This window comes from Lampetra fluviatilis, chromosome 34 (assembly GCF_964198595.1).
Source record: "Lampetra fluviatilis chromosome 34, kcLamFluv1.1, whole genome shotgun sequence".
In the NCBI taxonomy this organism is placed as follows: domain Eukaryota; kingdom Metazoa; phylum Chordata; class Hyperoartia; order Petromyzontiformes; family Petromyzontidae; genus Lampetra; species Lampetra fluviatilis.
This window is the reverse complement of record NC_136308.1, coordinates 10245287-10265081: the sequence shown is the minus strand read 5'-3', so window position 1 is coordinate 10265081 and position 19795 is coordinate 10245287. Positions and strand designations below refer to the sequence as shown.

The window sequence follows — 19795 nt, the reverse complement described above, 5'->3', positions numbered from 1 at the left end:
GATGCTGGCGCATCAGCCTCGTTCTTGAGCGTTCACAAAAGAGGGCGACTCAAGACAGCCACCCTAGTCCATCAACGCCATCACAGGCAGCGTCCCAGGTTAAGAGCTCAGGCGATTGGCCAGGGCCGAGGGACAATGCAAGTGGAACAATCTCCCCCCCACCCCTTCCCCCCTCGTATATTTGTAGTAACCAAGAAAATTACCCAGGCACACTCTGGTGGCACAGCGCATGTCCCTCTTCCACTCAGCAGGCAACAATTTAAACGAATTTACTTTACCAGGTAAGACCCGCAGAGCTAAATAGCTCTTTTTCAGAAGCGACCTGACCACAAATTAAAGATCAACGAAGTGGCTCATCATCACGTGGACATTTAGAGCACCCAAACACTCTCAGCGCAAGTCGATTCTAAATGTGGAGGGGAAAAACCGGAGGACCCGGAGAAAAATCTACGTGACCATGGGAAGAACACGCAGACTCCAAATATACAGGCATCGTCAGGGTCGGGATCGAACCCACGATCTCCTGTATACCAGGCGAGGTAGTTAACTTGATTACCCAATTCGCCCCCAGCCTGATTGGACACACCTCAGAATCAGAATCTTAATTTACACTGGAGGAATCCGATGAGCTGTGAAGCTCTTTTTTCACAGATGTTCCCAATCAGCCGAACCCCCCCCCACCCTAACAGAAGGTTGTCCGATAAAAACAAGAAACACCTAAAGGCAATGTTGGTTTTACATTCGACCGATGCTTTTACTGTCCATTGCAGTAAAACCAGTTACGCTGGCCAGCCACGCTCGACATTGACATGCCCTGTCACGGTGGTAAAGTATGGTCAAACAACCCCCGTGACTGACACAAAGTGGGGGGAGTGGGGGGAGGGGGGCATCATCCAGCAGTGGATTGAACAAGGCCTGTAACATATGCATTACTAGCTGTACTACCCGGCTTCGCCCGGGACATGGATCCACCACGCCCGGCCGCCTTTGTCTCCCCAGTGGCGATGTTCACACACCACAGCAGTTACTCGTTTGCGGCTGAGTCGACCTAGGGGAGGCTCAAAACCGGCTCAAATAATCGTCACCGGTGGTGGCCGTGAGCGGGAATCGAACTCGGGTCGCCGGGTTCGTAGCGCAGTGCACTAACGACTACACTACAATGCGTGACGCTTCCACATGCGCGGGTCACGTGACAGATTTGACGTCACAGCTCACTTGCCGTGCAAAAAATATATGCATTATTGAGCCCCCCCCACTCCAAACAAAATAAAAGTGTATTTTTATAATTTTTGCATGGTGTACAGTGGCAAGTACCCACATGACAAATTTCAAGTGTGTTGCATGTCGGGAAAGTACGCTAAACATTTTGAACAGACACACATAATCACAACTTTGCCTTCTATATATATGGAGATATAGTTCAGAAATGCCTCCAAAATCAGTCGGCGTACTCCGTTAAAGCGGGAGATGAAGGGAAATCACAGAGACGCCTGAAGCATTTCCTGTTGCGAGGGCCGCCTATTGGGTGTGCGCCCTCATTACGCCGGCACCGTGCCCTCATTAATTTCTACACACGTGCATTTTCGAGGCGCTGTGGAGATTGAAAACCCATGTTTGGTTGGCATGACAAACGAAGCTTCGATGTATCGATAAGCAATTGACACTGACGATACACATTATCGAATCTTGTGGGTGAGAGTTGAGTGCTTTTAGTTTACAGTGTTTAAATGTAGAGCTAATGTTTTTGTTTTAATTCCGGGCTAATGGGTGTGAATTCAATTGAACAAACGAGAGAAATGAACCGATGGAAATGAGAACGGATCAAGGAATCGAATCACCACCACGCATCGGGGCGCAGGAGGTTCGGACAATTTCATTCGTGAAATTTTGACTTCGTGTGGGATAAACCGGAGCAGCCGGAGACTCTCCACAGATGGAAACAACAATCCATCCCTGCACTGCTATCTCCTGGCACCCCTGTAGGTAATGCCAGGTAATACCTGGCAGCCTCTCATCCGAGTACTAACCAGGGTCAAAGCCTGCTCAGCTTCCTTTGTGACAATATCGGATGCATTCAAGGTGATTTTGGCTACAGGTATCGCTGGCCTGCAAAGGAAAAAAAAATCAGTTTTGAGCAACGGCCCTTCTGCATTACCAGATGAAGAAAAACCGTCGCCCAAAACGTCGTCTGTGATATATTGTAATCATTTTACGGGCTGTGTTGTTGATGAAAGTGTGGCGATTTTGTTACCTGTGGTTCGTGCGCCACTGCCGACGCACTAACGCACTGTTTTGTTTACCAACGCGTTCGTCAGGATATATCAGTGAATACGTCAGTATACGAGTACACGCGTGCGTCTGTGTGTGAGCGTTGCGTGCAGGAGAACGCACGGGCAGTCCTGGCTCTCCCTTCTCTCCGAACTCTGCCGCCGATCCTGCAGGGCCCTGTGAAGACATTCGCAGCACAGACACAGGTCACCCGCTCCACGTACGGTGCGAAAAAAGTTCAACATGCACACATACAGCCACACAGACTGTTGGGGCAGGTGCTTTTATCGAGCACCTATTAAGTCCAGCACGGCACGTGAGGGGGGCGGGTGGTGCAGCACCATGTCTATCCACCTTTGTCTTCCAAGTGCTGATGTTTTCACACCACACGAGGCACTAATTTAAAGCTGAGTCGACCTAGGGAAAGCCCAGGACCAGGTTCAAATATGTGGCACCGTTATTGGTCGTAAGTGGGTTTGTAGCGTGGTGGACTAACCACTACCCTACCACTAGCCCCACGAACACACTCACATCCACAAAGACAAATATCCCCCATATAGCCTTTAATGCACTTTTGGGACGAGTGCTGTTAGCGAGCACCTATGAAGGCTGGCACGCCACACACGAGAGGGTGGGTGGCCAGCACCACGCCTGGCCGCCTTTGTCTCCCCAGTGGTGATGTTTTTACACACAGCACCAGGTACTCATTTGAGGTTGAGTCGACCTCGGGGAGGCCCGGAACCAGTTCAGATAATCGTCACTGGTGTTGGCCGTGAGCGTTAGCAGGAATCGAACTCGGGTCGCTGGGTTCATAGTGGAATGCGCTGACCGCTACACTACCACTCCCCACTAACCAGTGTACACCCACACACACACTTACCCACACATACACACACAGGGGTGTAAAAGGAATCAGGTCGAGCGTTTGTATGCCGCGGTTACACTTCCCAGATGCGGACCTAGCCTGTGGTTCATCGCCGCTCACTAATGACTGTGCCCCCCCTCCTCCACTGGCCTGTCAATCACACCGCCTCTTGCCACAGCTCACCAGGCGCTCACCAATTTAGCCCTCAACACCACACCATGCACCAGTGGGCACTAGCACGTCACGGTGATTTGTCAAATCAAGTAAAAATTAAACAAGAGTATAGGTGCGGTCCGAGGAGGGATTTAACCGAAGAGGACGTACATCGCCGTGGAGATGGAGTCATGAAATTGGATTGTGCACAGGAGCAAGGTGGATTGTTGTTGCATCCAAGGACCATGTGGGATGGCGATGGCTTGGGGAGGCCGTCATTCACCAGGGGATCAATCATGGCCGACAATGATGATGGCATGATGGCACAGTGGTTCGCGTGCTACACTATGAACCGACACATTTATATTCCTATGCAGGGGTGGAGCAGTAGTGCAGTGGTTAGCGCACCATGCTATGCACTCGGTGACCTGAGATTGATTCCCGGCCACGGTTAACAGCAGTGGCGAGCGTCATCTGAAATGGTCCCGGGCCTCCCCGTGCAGTAATCCGCACTGACCAGCGTGGTGAATTATGGCCAACCAACCACTATGATGGATATGACATGGGGAGGCCTTCAACTAGTGGTGGATTGATAAAGGGATATAAAAAATAAAGAGCCAAAAAGTCAAAGTCGTATTTTGCACCAACAGTTAGCCTCGCAGAATAAGTCCGAATTATAATTTGTTTATCCGAAAACCCTCGCTTGCGTTGCAAAGGTAATTGTCAGAAAGATCGTAAAATTTTGGGATGTTTGGCCCATTTTCATCTTCAAAGACTTGATGATACTGGGAACGAAACTGGTGCTGCCTGACAGAATTGATTACTGCGGCGCTGCGTTCACTGCAAACAGACTCGTCCCACCACTGACAGTGATCCTACACGGATGCGTCTGTGAGCACGGACATCGTAAATATCACAACGTTCGTTCGTGTTTTTTTTCAAGGAGAAATAAATAAATGAAACATGATCGTTACCCTCTCGCCCATCTCGCCCTTGCTTCCCTGGAAAACACATCAAGCACACGCTGTCATGAACGAGGGACGCAAAGCAGATCAAGGCGCAGCCCTGCGATGACTTGCCAACGGCACTGTTGCCAGAACGGTTTCTCCACGAGACGGAGCTCGCGAGAGCCCCTCTAGAAGTAAGGAAGCATGCAAATCTTTGTAGATCGCGGTTTTTATTTTATTTTAAACACTGGTATTATACAGGAACTCCTCTACTTACGAACGAGTTAGGTTCCGGAGATATGTCCGTAAGTCGATTTGTTCGTAAGTCCAACTTTACTCCTGTCGATTCCAAACGTGTTGTACGGCATGTACATTAAACACGGGGAATGGCTTTAAAATTTGTATCATCTCCTGTAGATGTAGATGCCTCTGGTTCTTCACGTTCTGCAGATGTAGATGCCACCGCCGCCATGTATTGCGAGGCTGTTGAATTTTCGACTCTCAGTCCGAACAGGCAACTGGACATACGGACCAGGTTTGTTCGTATCTCTGACAGTTCATAAGTCGAATGCTCGTAAATAGAAGAGTCCCTGTTATATTAAAGCACTTGCGGTTCACGCCAAATACAACATTCTCTTTTAACATGGAGCAGGCTTTCTCGACTGATATTACGACTCACAATTGATTTTTTTCCAGTCAAATCGCACAAGTAAAAAGCGTGTCATACACTCTCCTTCGTGACGACCAGCAAAACGTCCGCACCCATGTGTTAAGCACGCATGCCGATCGCTCTTCGGCAACACAACCGGTGGTGCTGCTGTAGCAGCAACACGTTAGCACACTTGTTCATCACGTGACAACTTCATCAATTGGCCGTGTCGGGTGGAAGACGGTATCCGACACACATTTTTACTTACGTGACCTTACCAAGAAATGTATTACGAATCACAACATGCGCTACACACGGCTTCAGGTGAACGCAAGTACAATTCAATTTGCATCAATCCCTGTCGTACGTAGAGATTTGCCTTGGAGTACAGGTGTCGCAAATATGGTGAGTGGCCAAAGCGATGTCTGCAGGCACGCGTGTGTGTGTGGATGCGCGATTCTGCAGGTTTACGTGTGCATGTGTCCGTGTGCATGCATGCCTCGCATACAGTATTCCTTCGTTATTCGTGAGGGATATGTTCCGGAGATGCTCGTGAATAGCAGATTCCGCGGATAATGATAATGGGCTCTTTTTAATAAATTACCATAAATATATAACGAATAACTCTGATCACTTTCTCTCTCTCTCTCTCGATGCAGAGTTCCAGATGCGATTAGCGGATAGCCAAAATCGCGTATTTGCGTGAATACTTGTCCGTACGTACGTGTTCGTGCACCTGCGAGCTTGTTTGTGCTCACGCATACGTTTGTGTACGTGCTCGTGAATATGAGTGCATGCACGTGGTGTGTACATCCACGTACGTCTTCGTGAACACGTCTGAGCACATGTATGTGAACGTGTGTGTGCACGCATGCGTGTGTGCAACATCTGTGCACACGTGCGAGAGGGTACGCCTTGTATGTGCGCATATGCGTTCGTTTGCGCAGTATCTGTGCGCGCGTGACTTGTGTTCGCGTGCGCGTGTTCACATGCGCGTGCGTGCGTTCGCGTGCGCGTGTACACGTGCACGTGTCTGCACTTTACGCTCGTGCTCGCCCACCTTGATGGACATGCCTGCCGTTCCCGGTGCGCCGGGCATACCCGGAGGGCCGGAGTCTCCTCTGAGGCCAGGCGATCCGGGGGACCCAGGGAGGCCCTGACACGGGGGGAACGGAGTCGGGTCAAGGTCATGCTAGGTTTAAGACGGAAGTGTGTCAAACCGTTCAACTACAAAAAACGTAAAAGACCACTCCAGGCACAAAGTTGGCTGTAGCTTGGCAACCTTGGCACAGCTGGAGACCGCTCGCTCTCTTGTGCCGCCCCGCGAAACTCCCTTCCCCCTGCCAAACATTTAGCTGTGTGCGCGCCACTGGGCCCCCAGCAGGTTGAGCCCACTCGCCCCCTACGTTCAGCCTCAGTCAACGCGTTATATGTATGGGGGCTATCCCGATGTTGGAATGAACTTCGTATGGGACCGACGCAGGACGTTTATAAAACTTGCTTCTGATGCAACAGGGACGGTGCCATCGGGGGGGGGTGGGGTGCGAAACGATTGCTCACCATTGGGCCTGGCTCCCCTTTCCGACCAGGAATCCCTCCGGATCCATCCACCACAGGGCCCGGTTCCCCCTGTGGTAAGTAAGTAAACAAGGAAGAGGTGAGAGGCGGCACGGTTGAAATTCAAATCACAGTTGTAATCCAGAGTAAAATAAGCAACACGGATTCTATTTAATCACGCTCATGATCAGCACGCTGCCGTGAAGCTGATGCGTTAATCGCAGCACACGACACTGGCAGGGGCCACTGCCCAGAAACCATTCGAAATTTAGAAATTGGTGAGTTACCCATTTTATACGGATAACACGTCGACTCGAATGCGCTGCATTATTTATCATAACTCAGGGTCAGATCTGCGCTGATCCGTCACGGAATTTCTAAATCTCTCCGCTGCGGGTACATTCCTCATTGCGGCGTAATTGACTAAACCTGGGCCACAATCAGCCGCATCTGGGGCAACCGTCACCACAAATCAGCGGCACGCGCCACTCGGGGTAATCGTGACCGCGTGCGCTCGCATAAAGTCCGACCGTTTGCGCCCGCCCCCCCCCCTCCTCTAAAGCAGCTGGGGGAGAGAATTCCATCCTGCCAAGGGGGTTGGGTCAGGGGTCAGGGGTTAGGCACGCACACACAGCACAACACACGGTACAGCACACACGGTACGGAAATCAATCACTAGTACACGACACGCAATACAGTGCATGGCCACAACAGCACACACAGTACCACGGCACACGTTGCAGCACATACAATGCAGCATACGCAGTACAGCAGACAGTATACCACACAGTACAGCGCACATAGTGCAGACCATAGTACTCCATGCAAAGTACATCATAAACAGTACAACACACAGTCCAGCACTCACAGTATAGAAAATGCAGTACGGAAAAGGACAGTACAGCACGTGGCCACAGTCCTGTACAGCATGCAGCTACGATGCAATCTCACTCACAGGACAGCAAGTACTGCTGTAGCACCCACAGTACAGCATACGTGCCAACCCTACTGATTTAAGTGACTCAAATACATTTCACCGCAGACCGATGTTCAAAGCTAACCCTACTGCTTTGTACAAATTTAGAAAATACTGTTTTTTTATATACTTCTTAGCTTTGAAAATCAGTGCACAGTTCAAGGCGTATAAATGTGCAGCCTACCCCTATTCTATTCCTGCGTATGGCAATTTGATCAGGAGCTAGACGTCAATGTCAATGACGAGAGAGCTTCAGCCGAGAGTTTGTGTCGTTTTGCTGTTTCTCCTCCGTTGAAGTTCGGTTTGCCTACCGCTCCCACCAGTAGGCTCCTTCAGGAGCACTGCCTTCACAAGACAAAGTAGGACAGATAAAGAAGTGTGCAAGTGAAAGAAATATAAGAGCAGTTAGAATTAGGTGACACTTTAGGCAATGGCTCTTCCTCACAGCGCATGGCGAGGGCCGGAGAGGAAGCGTGGATGAGAGTTGAAGACAGCGCTTTGAATATCCCGGCAGCAACAGCATCACCAAATAATGCTTTATCGATAATAGAGGGGTTTTTTTTGGGTTAGATCGCCGAAATATAAATGTTTCGTTAAACCTGCCACCACCCGACACAACCAATTAGTAAGGTGTGTCACATAAACAACACATGCCAATTCGTTACAAGTACAGCACACCGGTGTGTTGGAGAGTAAACCCACAACATTTACAATTCGAGTACGACGTTTCGACAGTAATTACAACTAGCATCATCAGGCGACAGCCAGAGTTGTGTTTATACCAGCAGCATTGCAGTGGAGTGCAGCACCAAATCACAGGACAGCACGTGCGATACAGCGTGGACAGCATAGTACACATCAGTCACGGTACAGCAACAAGCAATATAAACATGACCCCAGTACAGCACACGTCCAGGGTATGAAGCACGATCGAGGTACAGCCACACACACACGCACAGTGCCGAGGAAGATGGCTCACCTTCACTCCCTTGCTTCCCATGAGGCCGTTCAGACCCGAGCGGCCCTAGAAGGAGTTTCACAAGAGGATTTGTTACTCCCGTCTGTTTGAATTTGCATCACCTACGTTGACACTGAAATAAATCAACAAACATAAGCACAGTAGCCCAGGGGCGACTGGAGAAATGAATGCAACTAAAGAAAAATAAATTCAACAAGACCTGTCTATAAATAACAAACATTATTTACACAATGTACAATATCCAAGAATAATATCGACCACGGTTTCGCTGCTATTTCCCATTCCAAAAGAAACAAATACATCTCAAAACTGCGACTCTCGCATTCTTAGCAAAACAAAGCAGTCTCAGGGACTGCCACTTACAGCGTTCTCAGCACCGAGACTGTCTCTACGTGTTTTCGTGTCGGCTTTCCCTTAGTTTGTGTCTCTGTATTTCTTGCTTTTGCTTGTCTGTGCACATCTATATCTACGTGCTCGGTGTGCAGCCACCGTATGCCCAAGCAGCTTCTGTTTGGTCGGATAGAGGGGGCTAAACGGGCACCTGGCCTGGCACAAGCACCGTGGAGACGTCCCCGTCACTTAGCGGCGAATGGAGGCTGTTGTTGTGTGTCTCTCTGTTTCACTGTATCTGTCTCGCTGTGTATCTTTAGTTGGTTCCGCTATGTTTCTGTGCCTAATTTTCTGTTTATGTGTCTCTGTCCCTATCTTCCCAATGTGTGCACATTTTTCTCATGGCCCTCTGACATTTTTGGCACCCCCCTCGCAGCTTTGCCGTCTGGGCGGCTGCCCTCCCTGCCCACCGCTAAGGTCGTGCGATACTCACGGGTTCACCTGGTTGGCCGGCTGGTCCCTGCACCCCCTAAAAAGATGAGGCACACAATACGAATACGTCATATTGGTAAGTGTAATAAAAGCATTTATCCAGAATTATTCTTTGGTTCTTTTCGGTTAAGTCACGTCTAAAAATAAAATAATAAATTAAAATAACATATTACGACATTTCGATTGCAACACAAGCAATCATCATCAGGTATAAAAGAAATAGCAACAAAAATCTAACTAGAAAACTATAGACAGACATACAAGCAGACAGACATCACAACGGCACACCGAGAGAGGACACAGATTTATCCAGAATCTTTATTTATTCTGGAGAAAAATCCGATGAGCCACAAAGCTCTTTTTCACAGGTGTGCAGGAGGGTGGGGGATTCATAAGACAACAAATACAAGATTTAAAAGATAGATTACACGTGTGTGAGCCGTATGTGTGCACTGTATGTACAGTGCATTGAGGCAGTTACTTGGTTTTACCTGTGGGCCCTGTGTTCCCTGCGGACCTGAGTTGCCCGGGCGACCAGGTTGTCCTGGTAACCCATCCTGGCCTGGCAAACCCTGCACACAGGTGACAGCACTGTGAGTCTCCTCCCGCCATTTGGAGCTCATGCCTCTCTCGATTCCAGGTTAAGGCGCAGCCCTGCAAATACTTGCTCACGCCACTGCTGGAGGAAGGGCCTTCCACTATACAGCCCCCTCTAGAGTGGGTAATTTATCCAACTATTCCAAGCTGGCCGGGCATCTCGAAAGAGGTGGCTATACCCATAGTTTACCCGACCGCACGTAACCTGTAGATCGAATGCGGTAACCCCGTTTATGATGCTCGGTAGACAGGAACACAATGTTTCAACCACCGTGCCAAGAGATCGAACCGGCGACCTCTGGATTTCAAGTCTAGTTCTCTAACCGCTACACCACGGCAGCATTCATAAAGCCATCAATAGAATTGACGGATACAGGTAAATGTAAAATATGGATCAGGAAGAGGTGCGATAATTAATTCTGCCACATTTCTGGGAGGCTTAACCAGGCCGCATGGTGAGGGGCTCCCGACCTCCATGAGCCCTGCCCACTTTTACATCGCCCCACCCATAAACCACTAGCCCCACTCAATGCTCAAGTGACCCTGCCCACTACCCAACCAGCTCCGCCCACTGCTCAGGTAGCTCCGCCCATTGCTCAGGTAGCCCCGCCCGTTGCTCATGTAGCCCCGCCCATTGCTCAGGTAGCCCCGCCCATTGCTCAGGTAGCTCCGCCCATTGCTCAGGTAGCCCCGCCCATTGCTCAAGTAGCCCCGCCCACTGCTCAGGTAGCCCCACCCACTGCTCAGGTTTCCCCGCCCATTGCTCAGGTAGCCCCGCCCATTGCTCAGGTAGCCCCGCCCATTGCTCAGGTAGCTCCGCCCATTGCTCATGTAGCCCCGCCCATTTCTCAGGTAGCCCCGCCCATTGCTCAGGTAGCTCCGTCCATTGCTCAGGTAGCCCCGCCCACTGCTCAGTTAGTCCCGCCCATTGCTCAGGTAGTCCCGCCCATTGCTCAGGTAGCCCCGCCCATTGCTCAGGTAGTCCTGCCCATCGTCCACATAATAATTTTCAGGCCAGCAAATATTTCATATGAACAAAATCCCAATGTTTTTCGCATATGCTTTGGTACACTGACACAGCCTTTTTGAACCCACTGTAACTGTCCCGGCCAAACCACGTGTGGTTGATTTAGCGGAAATTTGCATTCAAGTGCACCAAGTTAGAACAAAGCTATCGCAGTCTGTGTAACCCCGTGACGAGACTTTTGGAACTCGACATCGTTAGTGATTTTTTTTGTTTGGCAGACGCAGCCGAGCACCGGAGACACAAAGCAAGGACGTTGCGATCGCCAGGAGGATGAGGTCGAGACGTCACGGCGTCGCTCGGAACCGGGGCAGCCGGGGCAGCCAGGTGCTCACCCGCTCTCCTTTCTTCCCTTTCTCTCCACCGCCCCCGCTGCCAGGGACCCCGGGCTCGCCGGGGGGTCCCTGCACACACAGAGCACAGGATCGTGAGCGATGGCGACGTCCTAGCGAGGCGTTCGTCCAGCAGTGGATTGAGCATGGCTGATGAGGAGTGTTTACACAAGTGCACTCGTAGCTTGTATGCGTGTTGAGTGCATGTAAGTGTGCGAGTATGTGCGAGCGTGTGTATGTATGTTTTTCGCATGTGTGAGTGTGTATGTAAGATGATAAGTGTGCGACTTTACGTTTAACTGAGTGTCTGTGTGTTAGTTTGTTCGTGTGTATGTACAGTTTGAGTACTGTAGAACCTCGGAGATCGAACGCACCAGAACTCGAACAAATCGGTGTTCGAACGAAGTTTCCGAACATTTTTTGCCCCGGAAACTGAACGAAATTCTAAGGTCGAACGGGCAATCGGCTGAGACGCGTATGGCCAGCGTGCATGACGCTTGCTCAGACAAAGGGGACTCCCCTTCCAAACAATAACACCACCACCTCCTCACCACCTTCCACTCAAGCCAACAACTCTCCTTACTACAGGTAAAGTGAAGTTCAATGATTTTATGCATGTAATTACTGTAAACTTCGTGTAAAACTGCTTTATAATAAGAGATTTATTGTGTCTGGAACCAATTAATGTCGGTGTTCGAACAAATCGGTATTCGAATGGCCTTCTGGAACGGATTAAGTTCGATCTCCGGGGTACCACTGTAATTGTGAGTGTGTGTTTGTATGTGTGTCAGTGTTTGTATGTTTGTGTGTATGTGTTTATTAGTGTGTTTATATCGTAGTCTCATGGTAATTCATTGAAGGTGGAGGGGTTACCAGCCCCTCGCACCCGTCCAGAGCCCCCGTTTAGCCACTGTGGTGGTCACAGACGCCATGAGGGGAGAGGCCAATGGGCATTGACCCTCCCCCCACAGTAATGTCCACGACAGTGTTGCCCGTCCGGCACTGATGACGACTGCTTGTGTTGCAATCGAAACGTCGTATTCTATTATTTAATTTATTTTCTTTCTAAGTGACTTTACTGAAAGAACCAAGGATTAATTCCTGCAGTCACGAAAGCTTCAAATCAAGTTATGTAAGTGTTTGTTAGTGTGTTTGTGAGTGTGTGTAGGTGTTTGTTAGTGTTTGTATGTATGTAGGTGTATGTCAGTGTGTGTTGTGAGTGTGTGTTGTGAGTGTTTGTGAGTGTGTGTTGTGAGTGTATGTAGGTGTATGTTAGTGTGTGTTGTGAGTGTGTGTATGTTAGTGTGTGTTGTGAGTGTTTGTGTGTGTTAGTGTGTTGTGAGTGTGTGTATGTTAGTGTGTGTATGTGTGTGTATGTTAGTGTGTAAGTGTATGTAGGTGTATGTGAGTTAGTGTTGTGAGTGTGTGTGTATGTGTGTGTATGTTAGTGTGTATGTGTGTGTATATTAGTGTGTGTTGTGAGTGTGTGTTGTGAGTGTTTGTGAGTGTGTGTTGTGAGTGTATGTAGGTGTATATGAGTGTGTGTTGTGAGTGTTTGTAAGTGTTTGTTAGTGTGTGAGTGTGTGTATGTAAGTGTGTGTTGTGAGTATGTGTAGGTGTATGTGAGTGTATGTAAGTATTTGTGTCGTGTGTGTTGTGTGTGTATGTTAGTGTGTGTGTGTATGTAAGTGTTTGTGTACCATATCTCCTCGTAGACCTGGAGACCCTTGTGCACCTCTCCTGCCCTGTGGGTTCACAAAGACACAAAGACAAAGATCCCCCATATAGCCTTAACAGTGAGTTGGGGCAAGTGCTGCTATAGAGCACCTATGATGGCCAAGACATCACACTCTGATGGTTACACAATGCACCAGGTACTAGGGGAGGCACAGGACCCATTCAAATATTCTCCACTGTTATTGGTCATGAGCAGGAATCAAACTCAAGTCTCTTGGTTCAAGGTGCAGTGTGCTATCCACTACACTACTGTTCCCTACATTATATATACTTACACAAAGACAAAGATCCCCCGTATAGCCTTAACAGACTGTAGGGGCAAGTGCTGTTAGCGAGCACCTATAAAGGCCGGCACGGCACACGAGGGAGTGGGTGGCCAACACCACGCCCAAGCCGCCTTTGTCTCCCGAGTGCAACAACAGCCGCCGTTCGCCACTAAGTGGCGGTGACATCACCACGGCGCTTGTGTCAGGCTAGGTGCATTTTGAGGCCATGTGAAGTGTCGAAGGCTAACTGGCAGGAGGTCACAGGACAGACCCAGGTGCCATGGATAGCCTGACTGAGATAACATACATATACCTAAACATGCCTACACACATACACTGATATTCATAAACACATTCATACAAATGCACACAAACACAAAACCGAACATACATACAAGTGGTATTTCCATATGAAAGCGGAGTTTCCACCAATGGTTCAGTGCTGCTATGTACATATGAGTTCAATATGCATGTACAAATAGCGCTGCTGTATAACGTACCATGTCTCCTTTTGCACCCTGTAAGAAAAAAAAAATATGATGAGTGAAATGACGACCATGGTTTAGTTTCATATAGCGTCATCATTCATGTGAATCGCAGATCAATACGCTGGAGAATTTTGTGCCGGACGAGTGGGGAGGCAGGCAGAACTGGTGCCAAGTCGAATCGGCGAGTGCCGGACTGCAGGTCCAGTGTTGCCGCTAACCATTACACAGGCAGCGTCCCACGCGTCTGGCATGCACAAATGAATACTGTGAAAAACAAGCAGATTTTTACAAAAAATGTAAAAATTCGGAGGAAATCTGCAGTCACGGTATAAGTTCCTGAGTGGTGGCCGCGGTGGGCGATGCGCCGCCGCGGAGGCTGGCCGTCTCACCTGTGGGCATTGGATGACGCATGGTTCCACGGGCCTCTGCAGCGACAGGGGTGGAGGGAGCAGAGACACGTGCTCACTTCGGAATGTGACGTCCGTCGGGTGGCACAGCGCAAATATTGAGCAATGGTTCATTCAGCAGTAACATAGGTGGAGTTTGACTTTTATTTTTTTGGGGAGGGGCAGGAGTTCCCTTTTTCCATATAACGATTATTTTTTATCTTAATTGTAACTTCTAAAATGTATTAATAAAGGTGTCCAGCTTGGGAGGGGCGTTGCCACCCTGCAAACTCCTCCCATGAGTAGTAGAGTCGCCTACTCCTTATCGTTCTGCTATTGCTACTACGATCGTTACTGTCCCCCTGAAATTTACTCGTCAATTCCTCCACTCTTGTTGAGGACTTGGTCTACCAGACATTGACTTTCATTTCCTCCACACTGACCGAGTTCACCCACCACACTGCACGTCACAACAACACACTCACCCACTCACTCACCTACTCACTCACCCACTCACTTACCCACTCATTCACCCACTCACTCAACCACCACACTGAAAGTCACAACAACACACTTCGCCACTCACTCTCCTACTCACTCACCCACTCACTCACCCACTCATTCACCCACTCACTCATCTACTCATTCCCCCACTCACTCAACCACCACACCGGAGGTCACAACAACACACTCACCCATGTACTCGCTAACCTACCTACTCACTCACCCACTCATTTACCTACCACGCTGCAGGTCAGAACGCTTCTCTTTCTGCAGATTCGCCTGCACTGCTTCACTTTGGAATTCCCTCCCAATCGTCTCTATTGCCAAGCTCTGAGCACGTTGGTCAATTCAAGAAACTTGTTACAATCTGATCTATTTCAACGCCGTGCTGCTTGTTGATGGTCGTTTGATATTTTTGGCCTTTGGGACAACGCTAGATATGATAGCGGCGGTCGGAATAAAATTGGAGCTAAAGCCATGAGCAAAGAACTGCGCCCGCACTGTGAGTGTGCGTGGGTGCGACGCCGTGCACTGCCGCTGTTGCTTCTGTTGGTTGTGGTGGTCGTGGTGGCATAGTCACCGGCGGTATGACGGGCTCGACCGCTCCCTGGCACACCGACTCGGCGAGCTCCTCCCCGATCGCCGTCAGGTCCTCGAACGAGTCGGCAAAGTAGACGGAGCGGCGTCGACCTGGCAAGGGCCCGGCCTCCGGCTCCCCCGTGATGATGCGGAGCTCCGCCGGGTCTGAGCTGCCCACTCCCACCGCATACACGCGCACGCCTGCCCGCGGAGGAGGCACGCGTCCGCATTTACGAACGTACGTTAGGAGAGGTGGCACGGCCCAAGGGTAGCGCATTTCGCCGCTTGCTGCAGCGGTTCGAGGTTCGAATCTCACAAGGCCACCGCGGCTATTACCGTGGGTATATTGCCATTAGCCACGGCTGGGAATTGAACTCTGGTGGCTGGGTTCATGGGCACAGTGCACTAACCGCTGCAGCACCAGTCCCTATGCACACACGCACGCATGCATGCACATGTATTCCCCTACGAACAATACAGTGTCCCCGACCCTTGACCCCGGAGCTGTGCGTCTGCACGCGGTTACCGGCAGCACGGGCGTGCCACGCGGGGGCCGACACGTTGTCCTGGGAGCGGCCGTCCGTGACGACAATGAGAAGGTTGGGGGTGTCTGCGCGCATCCCGGCGTCGCGGAGGAATATGGTGGACAGCGCAAACTCGATCGCCCGGCCTGCACGCTCACAAATGCGGAGACGCAGCGAGTGAACACAATGAGCGAGCACCTGTTAGAGTCCGGCGCGGCACATGGCCTTGGTGGCTCAATGGTAGAGCGAGCAGCTCGCAATCGTAAGGTTGCGAGTTGACATCCTGGTTGGAGGTTGACTCATCGGTGCGACCACAGAGAGGCTTGTTGAGCTGCTGCAGCAGCGTGTGTGTGTGCTCGCTAACAGCACTCGCTAACAGCACTTGCTCCAACAGTCTGCATGTGTGCGTGCGTGTGTGCGTACCGGTGCGCGTGTTGCCCCCCATGTAGGGCAGGCTGCGGATGGCCTGCAGCAGCAGCTCGCGGTCACGATACTCGTTCAGCATGAACTCCTTGCGTGGGTCGGTGCTGTACTGCACCACCGCCACCTGCACACGGCGCGATTGCGCGATGATCGGTGACGCATTTTGCCGCTCACCGCAGAGGTTCGTGGTGCGGCGAGCCCAGCGGCCTTCCTGATAAATACTGCGATGCGTACGTGAACCAAAAACATGCCCGCTGTCTATTGCTCATTGACAAACTAATATTTTAATTCTCAAGCTGGAATTTCGGCAGATTGAGGGCAGAACTAAAATTGAATATGACACTTTTTTTGTGCAGTCATTCGTGACCGGGCTCAATCCATCAACTCTCTGGTTTAATCGCAGGCAGGTGCCTGGATGCGAACCGAGCTTCTCAGCTGTGCAAGCTCGGCGCTCTGACCACCGAGCCGCCCGGCCACCGCCCAGCCACCGTGTGTCTTTCTTGAAGTCGCTCTGATAGCCACCAAAGCCGACGTGGAGTTGGCTGGGTCATAAGGCCATGGAGCAAGGGAATCTTTTTTAAATTTTTTATGTTACCAGGTGAGGCCCACTGAGCTGTATAGCTCTTTTTCAGAAGCGACCTGGCTGTATCACGTTGAAATATATAGCAGCCAAATACTCTAAACGCGCGATGCTCATTCTAAATGTGGAGAGAAAAACCAGAGGACCTGGAGAAAAATACACGTGACCACGGGGATAGAGAGAGAGACATGCAAACACCTGCGTGGTGTCGGGCCCGATGGTGGGGAAGGAGGAAGCGATGCGATGGAGGAACTGTCGCACGAGGGCAAAGTTCTCCAGGCCGATGCTCGTGGAGCCGTCGATGAGGAACACGATGTCTCCCCGGGCCTTGCTGCAAACTGGCAAGATGGCAGCCGGCACATATCGAGGGGAGGGGGTGGCACGAGGTAGGATTGGCACAGCTGTCAACCCATACGGTTTACCCCGTATTCTTGTGCAGGGAATTTTAGTTTTCAGGTCCATGCGGCGCACAGCCGTTTCAATGAGGGCAAAAAAGCCAATTTTTTGTCTAATTGTTTATGTTTCTCCCTTGTGATGAGACTTTGTAGGATGAACGTTGGGATTTATAAGGGCACGTGGTCACCAATAAGGTCTGAATTTGTCTGTAATAAGGTAGGCACTGATAAGGGGTTGACAGGTATGAATTGGACAAAGCATGAGACCAAAACATGAAAATAAAAGACTCTTTGTCAGGAGGCTCTTGCATGATTTTTCTAAAATTTCGTTTGTTTATTCAGGAAAGCCTCAATGATTCTCAACATTTTCAGGAGGGTCCTGCAAAGTTTTCTCTGTAGGGGGCGATGATTGCTGTGTGTCTCCAGATTAAGTAGTGTCCATCTAATTTTTCAAACACAGCAAATTTGGACTGTGGCGCTGGCATGCAATGGTCTACTCTTCATTGAAGTCACAACATCCGTCACGTCCATCATGAAGCAGGTTCATATTTGTTGGAGATTACACCCGCAGTATAAATGGTTTATTTATACGTGCAGTATTACCCAGAGTGGCTTGCTGGATTTGAACCGTGAATCACCGCATTAACCGGTGAACATGCTACCACTGGGCAATGTCACTGCCCCGTTAGCGTCGCACTGTTTTAAACGGTGTTGTCACCAGTCCACCGGACCTGAGGCTCTCCAGAGCTCCCTCTCGTGGAGTTCCTCCTGTCAGTAGCGGCCTGAGTAAGACATTGCAGGGCTGCACCTGTACCTTAGACCGGACGCAGGACGTCGAAACGTTTAAGGCGGCACCTTTGCGTCAGGTGATGAGGGAGGGCGCGAGCGGTGAGCGGTGGGTGAGTGTGCCGCGCCCGGGGTGAGCGGTGAGAGACGAGGGAGTCGGAGGAGAGAGAGCCACTCACCAACGAGGTGGGTGAGCGACGCAGGCTGCCCCTCTCCCGTGGTGAGCATTGGGGTGAGCTTGAAGAGGTAGGAGCGTCCCATCTGCAAATTGGCGACGTTGAACGACGTCTGCTCGGGGTGCAAGGTCACGAACTGCTCCCTGGTTTGCTCCGGCGCTGCGGAGCGAGGGCACGAACATGTCCGGCGCAGTGTGACGACGTGCGGATTGCACGGGGAGCATGCCCCCGACCTCACAGCCCAGTGGTACCCACCAGTACCCCCCGGTGCGTGTTACACGGAACTCTGCGAGTTTCTCCCTCAACAACGAGCGAATCGCCTTGACTAGCGTCCGGGCGAAGTTCATGAAAATGCTCCGCCGAGATCTCGTCAGATCTCGGACGCTAAATTAAACTATAAAAACTAGACTATTTTTTATTTTTCCAGGTAAGGCCCACTGAGCTATTTAGCTCTTTTTCAGAAGGGCACAAATGATAGTGGCTTATTGTGTGGAAATGAATTGCAGCCATTTACTCCAGATGCACGTTTAGAGTAAAAATCCACACGACCACGGGGAGAACATGCAAACTCCCAATATGCAGTGATCAGGGTCGGGATCGGGATCGAACCCACAACCTCCTGTACACCAGGTGAGGTAGTTAACTTCTCGCCACCGTGGCGCCCACAGTTGTGAGATGAAGGAAGGGCGACCACCGTGCTGCGGCGCTGCGATGTGGGCAGCACAGAGGACGATGCCGCAATATCCAACGTGGTCCTGTATTGTCTCCAAACGTCTATGCTCCTCACCTTCACTAACGCGCAATGATCAGTGCAATGAAGTATGGTCACATGACCCCCACGACCGGAAAGCTGCATTTCCACATCGCCAACGGCACCACCTCTCTACACATTCAAGCACTCGGCTCTCTCTGTTGTTTAGTACCCTTCATCAATCCGATGCTGGACGAAGGCCTCCCCATGCCATGTTGGCCATGGGGGTCATTTAACCATACTTCACTACATTTGTCAGGGCGGGTCGGTGAAAAAATTGCGGGGAGCAAGCACCGATTCTGATATCACTCGCTACTGATGTTAACCGTGGCTGGGAATCAATTGTAGCCCGGTCGCTGAGCTAGTAGTGCACCGCGCTAGCCCATGTACTACTTCTCCCCACTACAAGCGATCATAATAGCCGGCAAGAAAATCCATCATCCAGATAAGGGCATGCAGGCCAAAAATAAAGTGATCAACGTCCACTCAAGAGAGTTGATGAAAACAACAAAAGCTAAACAGGAAGCCCAGCATGCTTTGCAGGTCAAGATGGCCCCCAGCTTAAAATCTGACCAGTTCCATCGTGAATCATATTCATCGGCACAGCACAGCACAGTGCCGCTCCTCTTCCAGTTTCTCTCACCAGACGCCGATTGCCAGGTGAGCACGTATCCTGTTGCCGCGGCGACGCGGTCCCACACGAGCTGCAGCTTCCCCTCGGTGTAACCCCCGACACGAAATCCCTGGGTCTCGTCACGTCCTTCTGGGGTCACAGGGGCGTGAGGGGGGTATGGGGTACACAGGGTGGGGGGCGATGGTGGGGGCAGGTGGCAGGGGCACCAGTGACATCTGGGCACGCCTTTTTTGGTGGCATGATAAGTGTACCCCTTTTTTCATGGGTTAGCCTAATTTCAAACTTATTATTGACCACAAAATTTGCACGTGCTTGAAAATGCTTTTTGTGTCTAGCTCGTTGTCGTTGCCCAGCACCTCTGATTATCTGATTAGCACGGTTAGCTACCTACGGTGCG

General features: G+C 50.6%; 1 protein-coding gene across 1 annotated transcript in view; it reads right to left on the bottom strand.

Moving 5' to 3' along the window:
• COL7A1 (collagen type VII alpha 1 chain) overlaps positions 1–19795 on the bottom strand; it is a 124585-nt gene that overhangs the window by 72456 nt on the left and 32334 nt on the right. The window contains exons 17-33 of the mRNA XM_078872551.1: positions 19408–19527; positions 18017–18172; positions 16855–16994; positions 16077–16200; positions 15656–15799; positions 15131–15330; positions 14050–14085; positions 13673–13690; positions 12870–12914; positions 11173–11241; positions 9708–9788; positions 9218–9253; positions 8395–8439; positions 6443–6511; positions 5943–6038; positions 4261–4287; positions 2392–2445 (exon numbers count right to left, since the gene is read on the bottom strand). Coding sequence (XP_078728677.1) covers positions 2392–2445; positions 4261–4287; positions 5943–6038; positions 6443–6511; positions 8395–8439; positions 9218–9253; positions 9708–9788; positions 11173–11241; positions 12870–12914; positions 13673–13690; positions 14050–14085; positions 15131–15330; positions 15656–15799; positions 16077–16200; positions 16855–16994; positions 18017–18172; positions 19408–19527 — 1460 coding nt within the window. The remainder of the gene's footprint in view (positions 1–2391; positions 2446–4260; positions 4288–5942; positions 6039–6442; positions 6512–8394; positions 8440–9217; positions 9254–9707; positions 9789–11172; positions 11242–12869; positions 12915–13672; positions 13691–14049; positions 14086–15130; positions 15331–15655; positions 15800–16076; positions 16201–16854; positions 16995–18016; positions 18173–19407; positions 19528–19795) is intronic.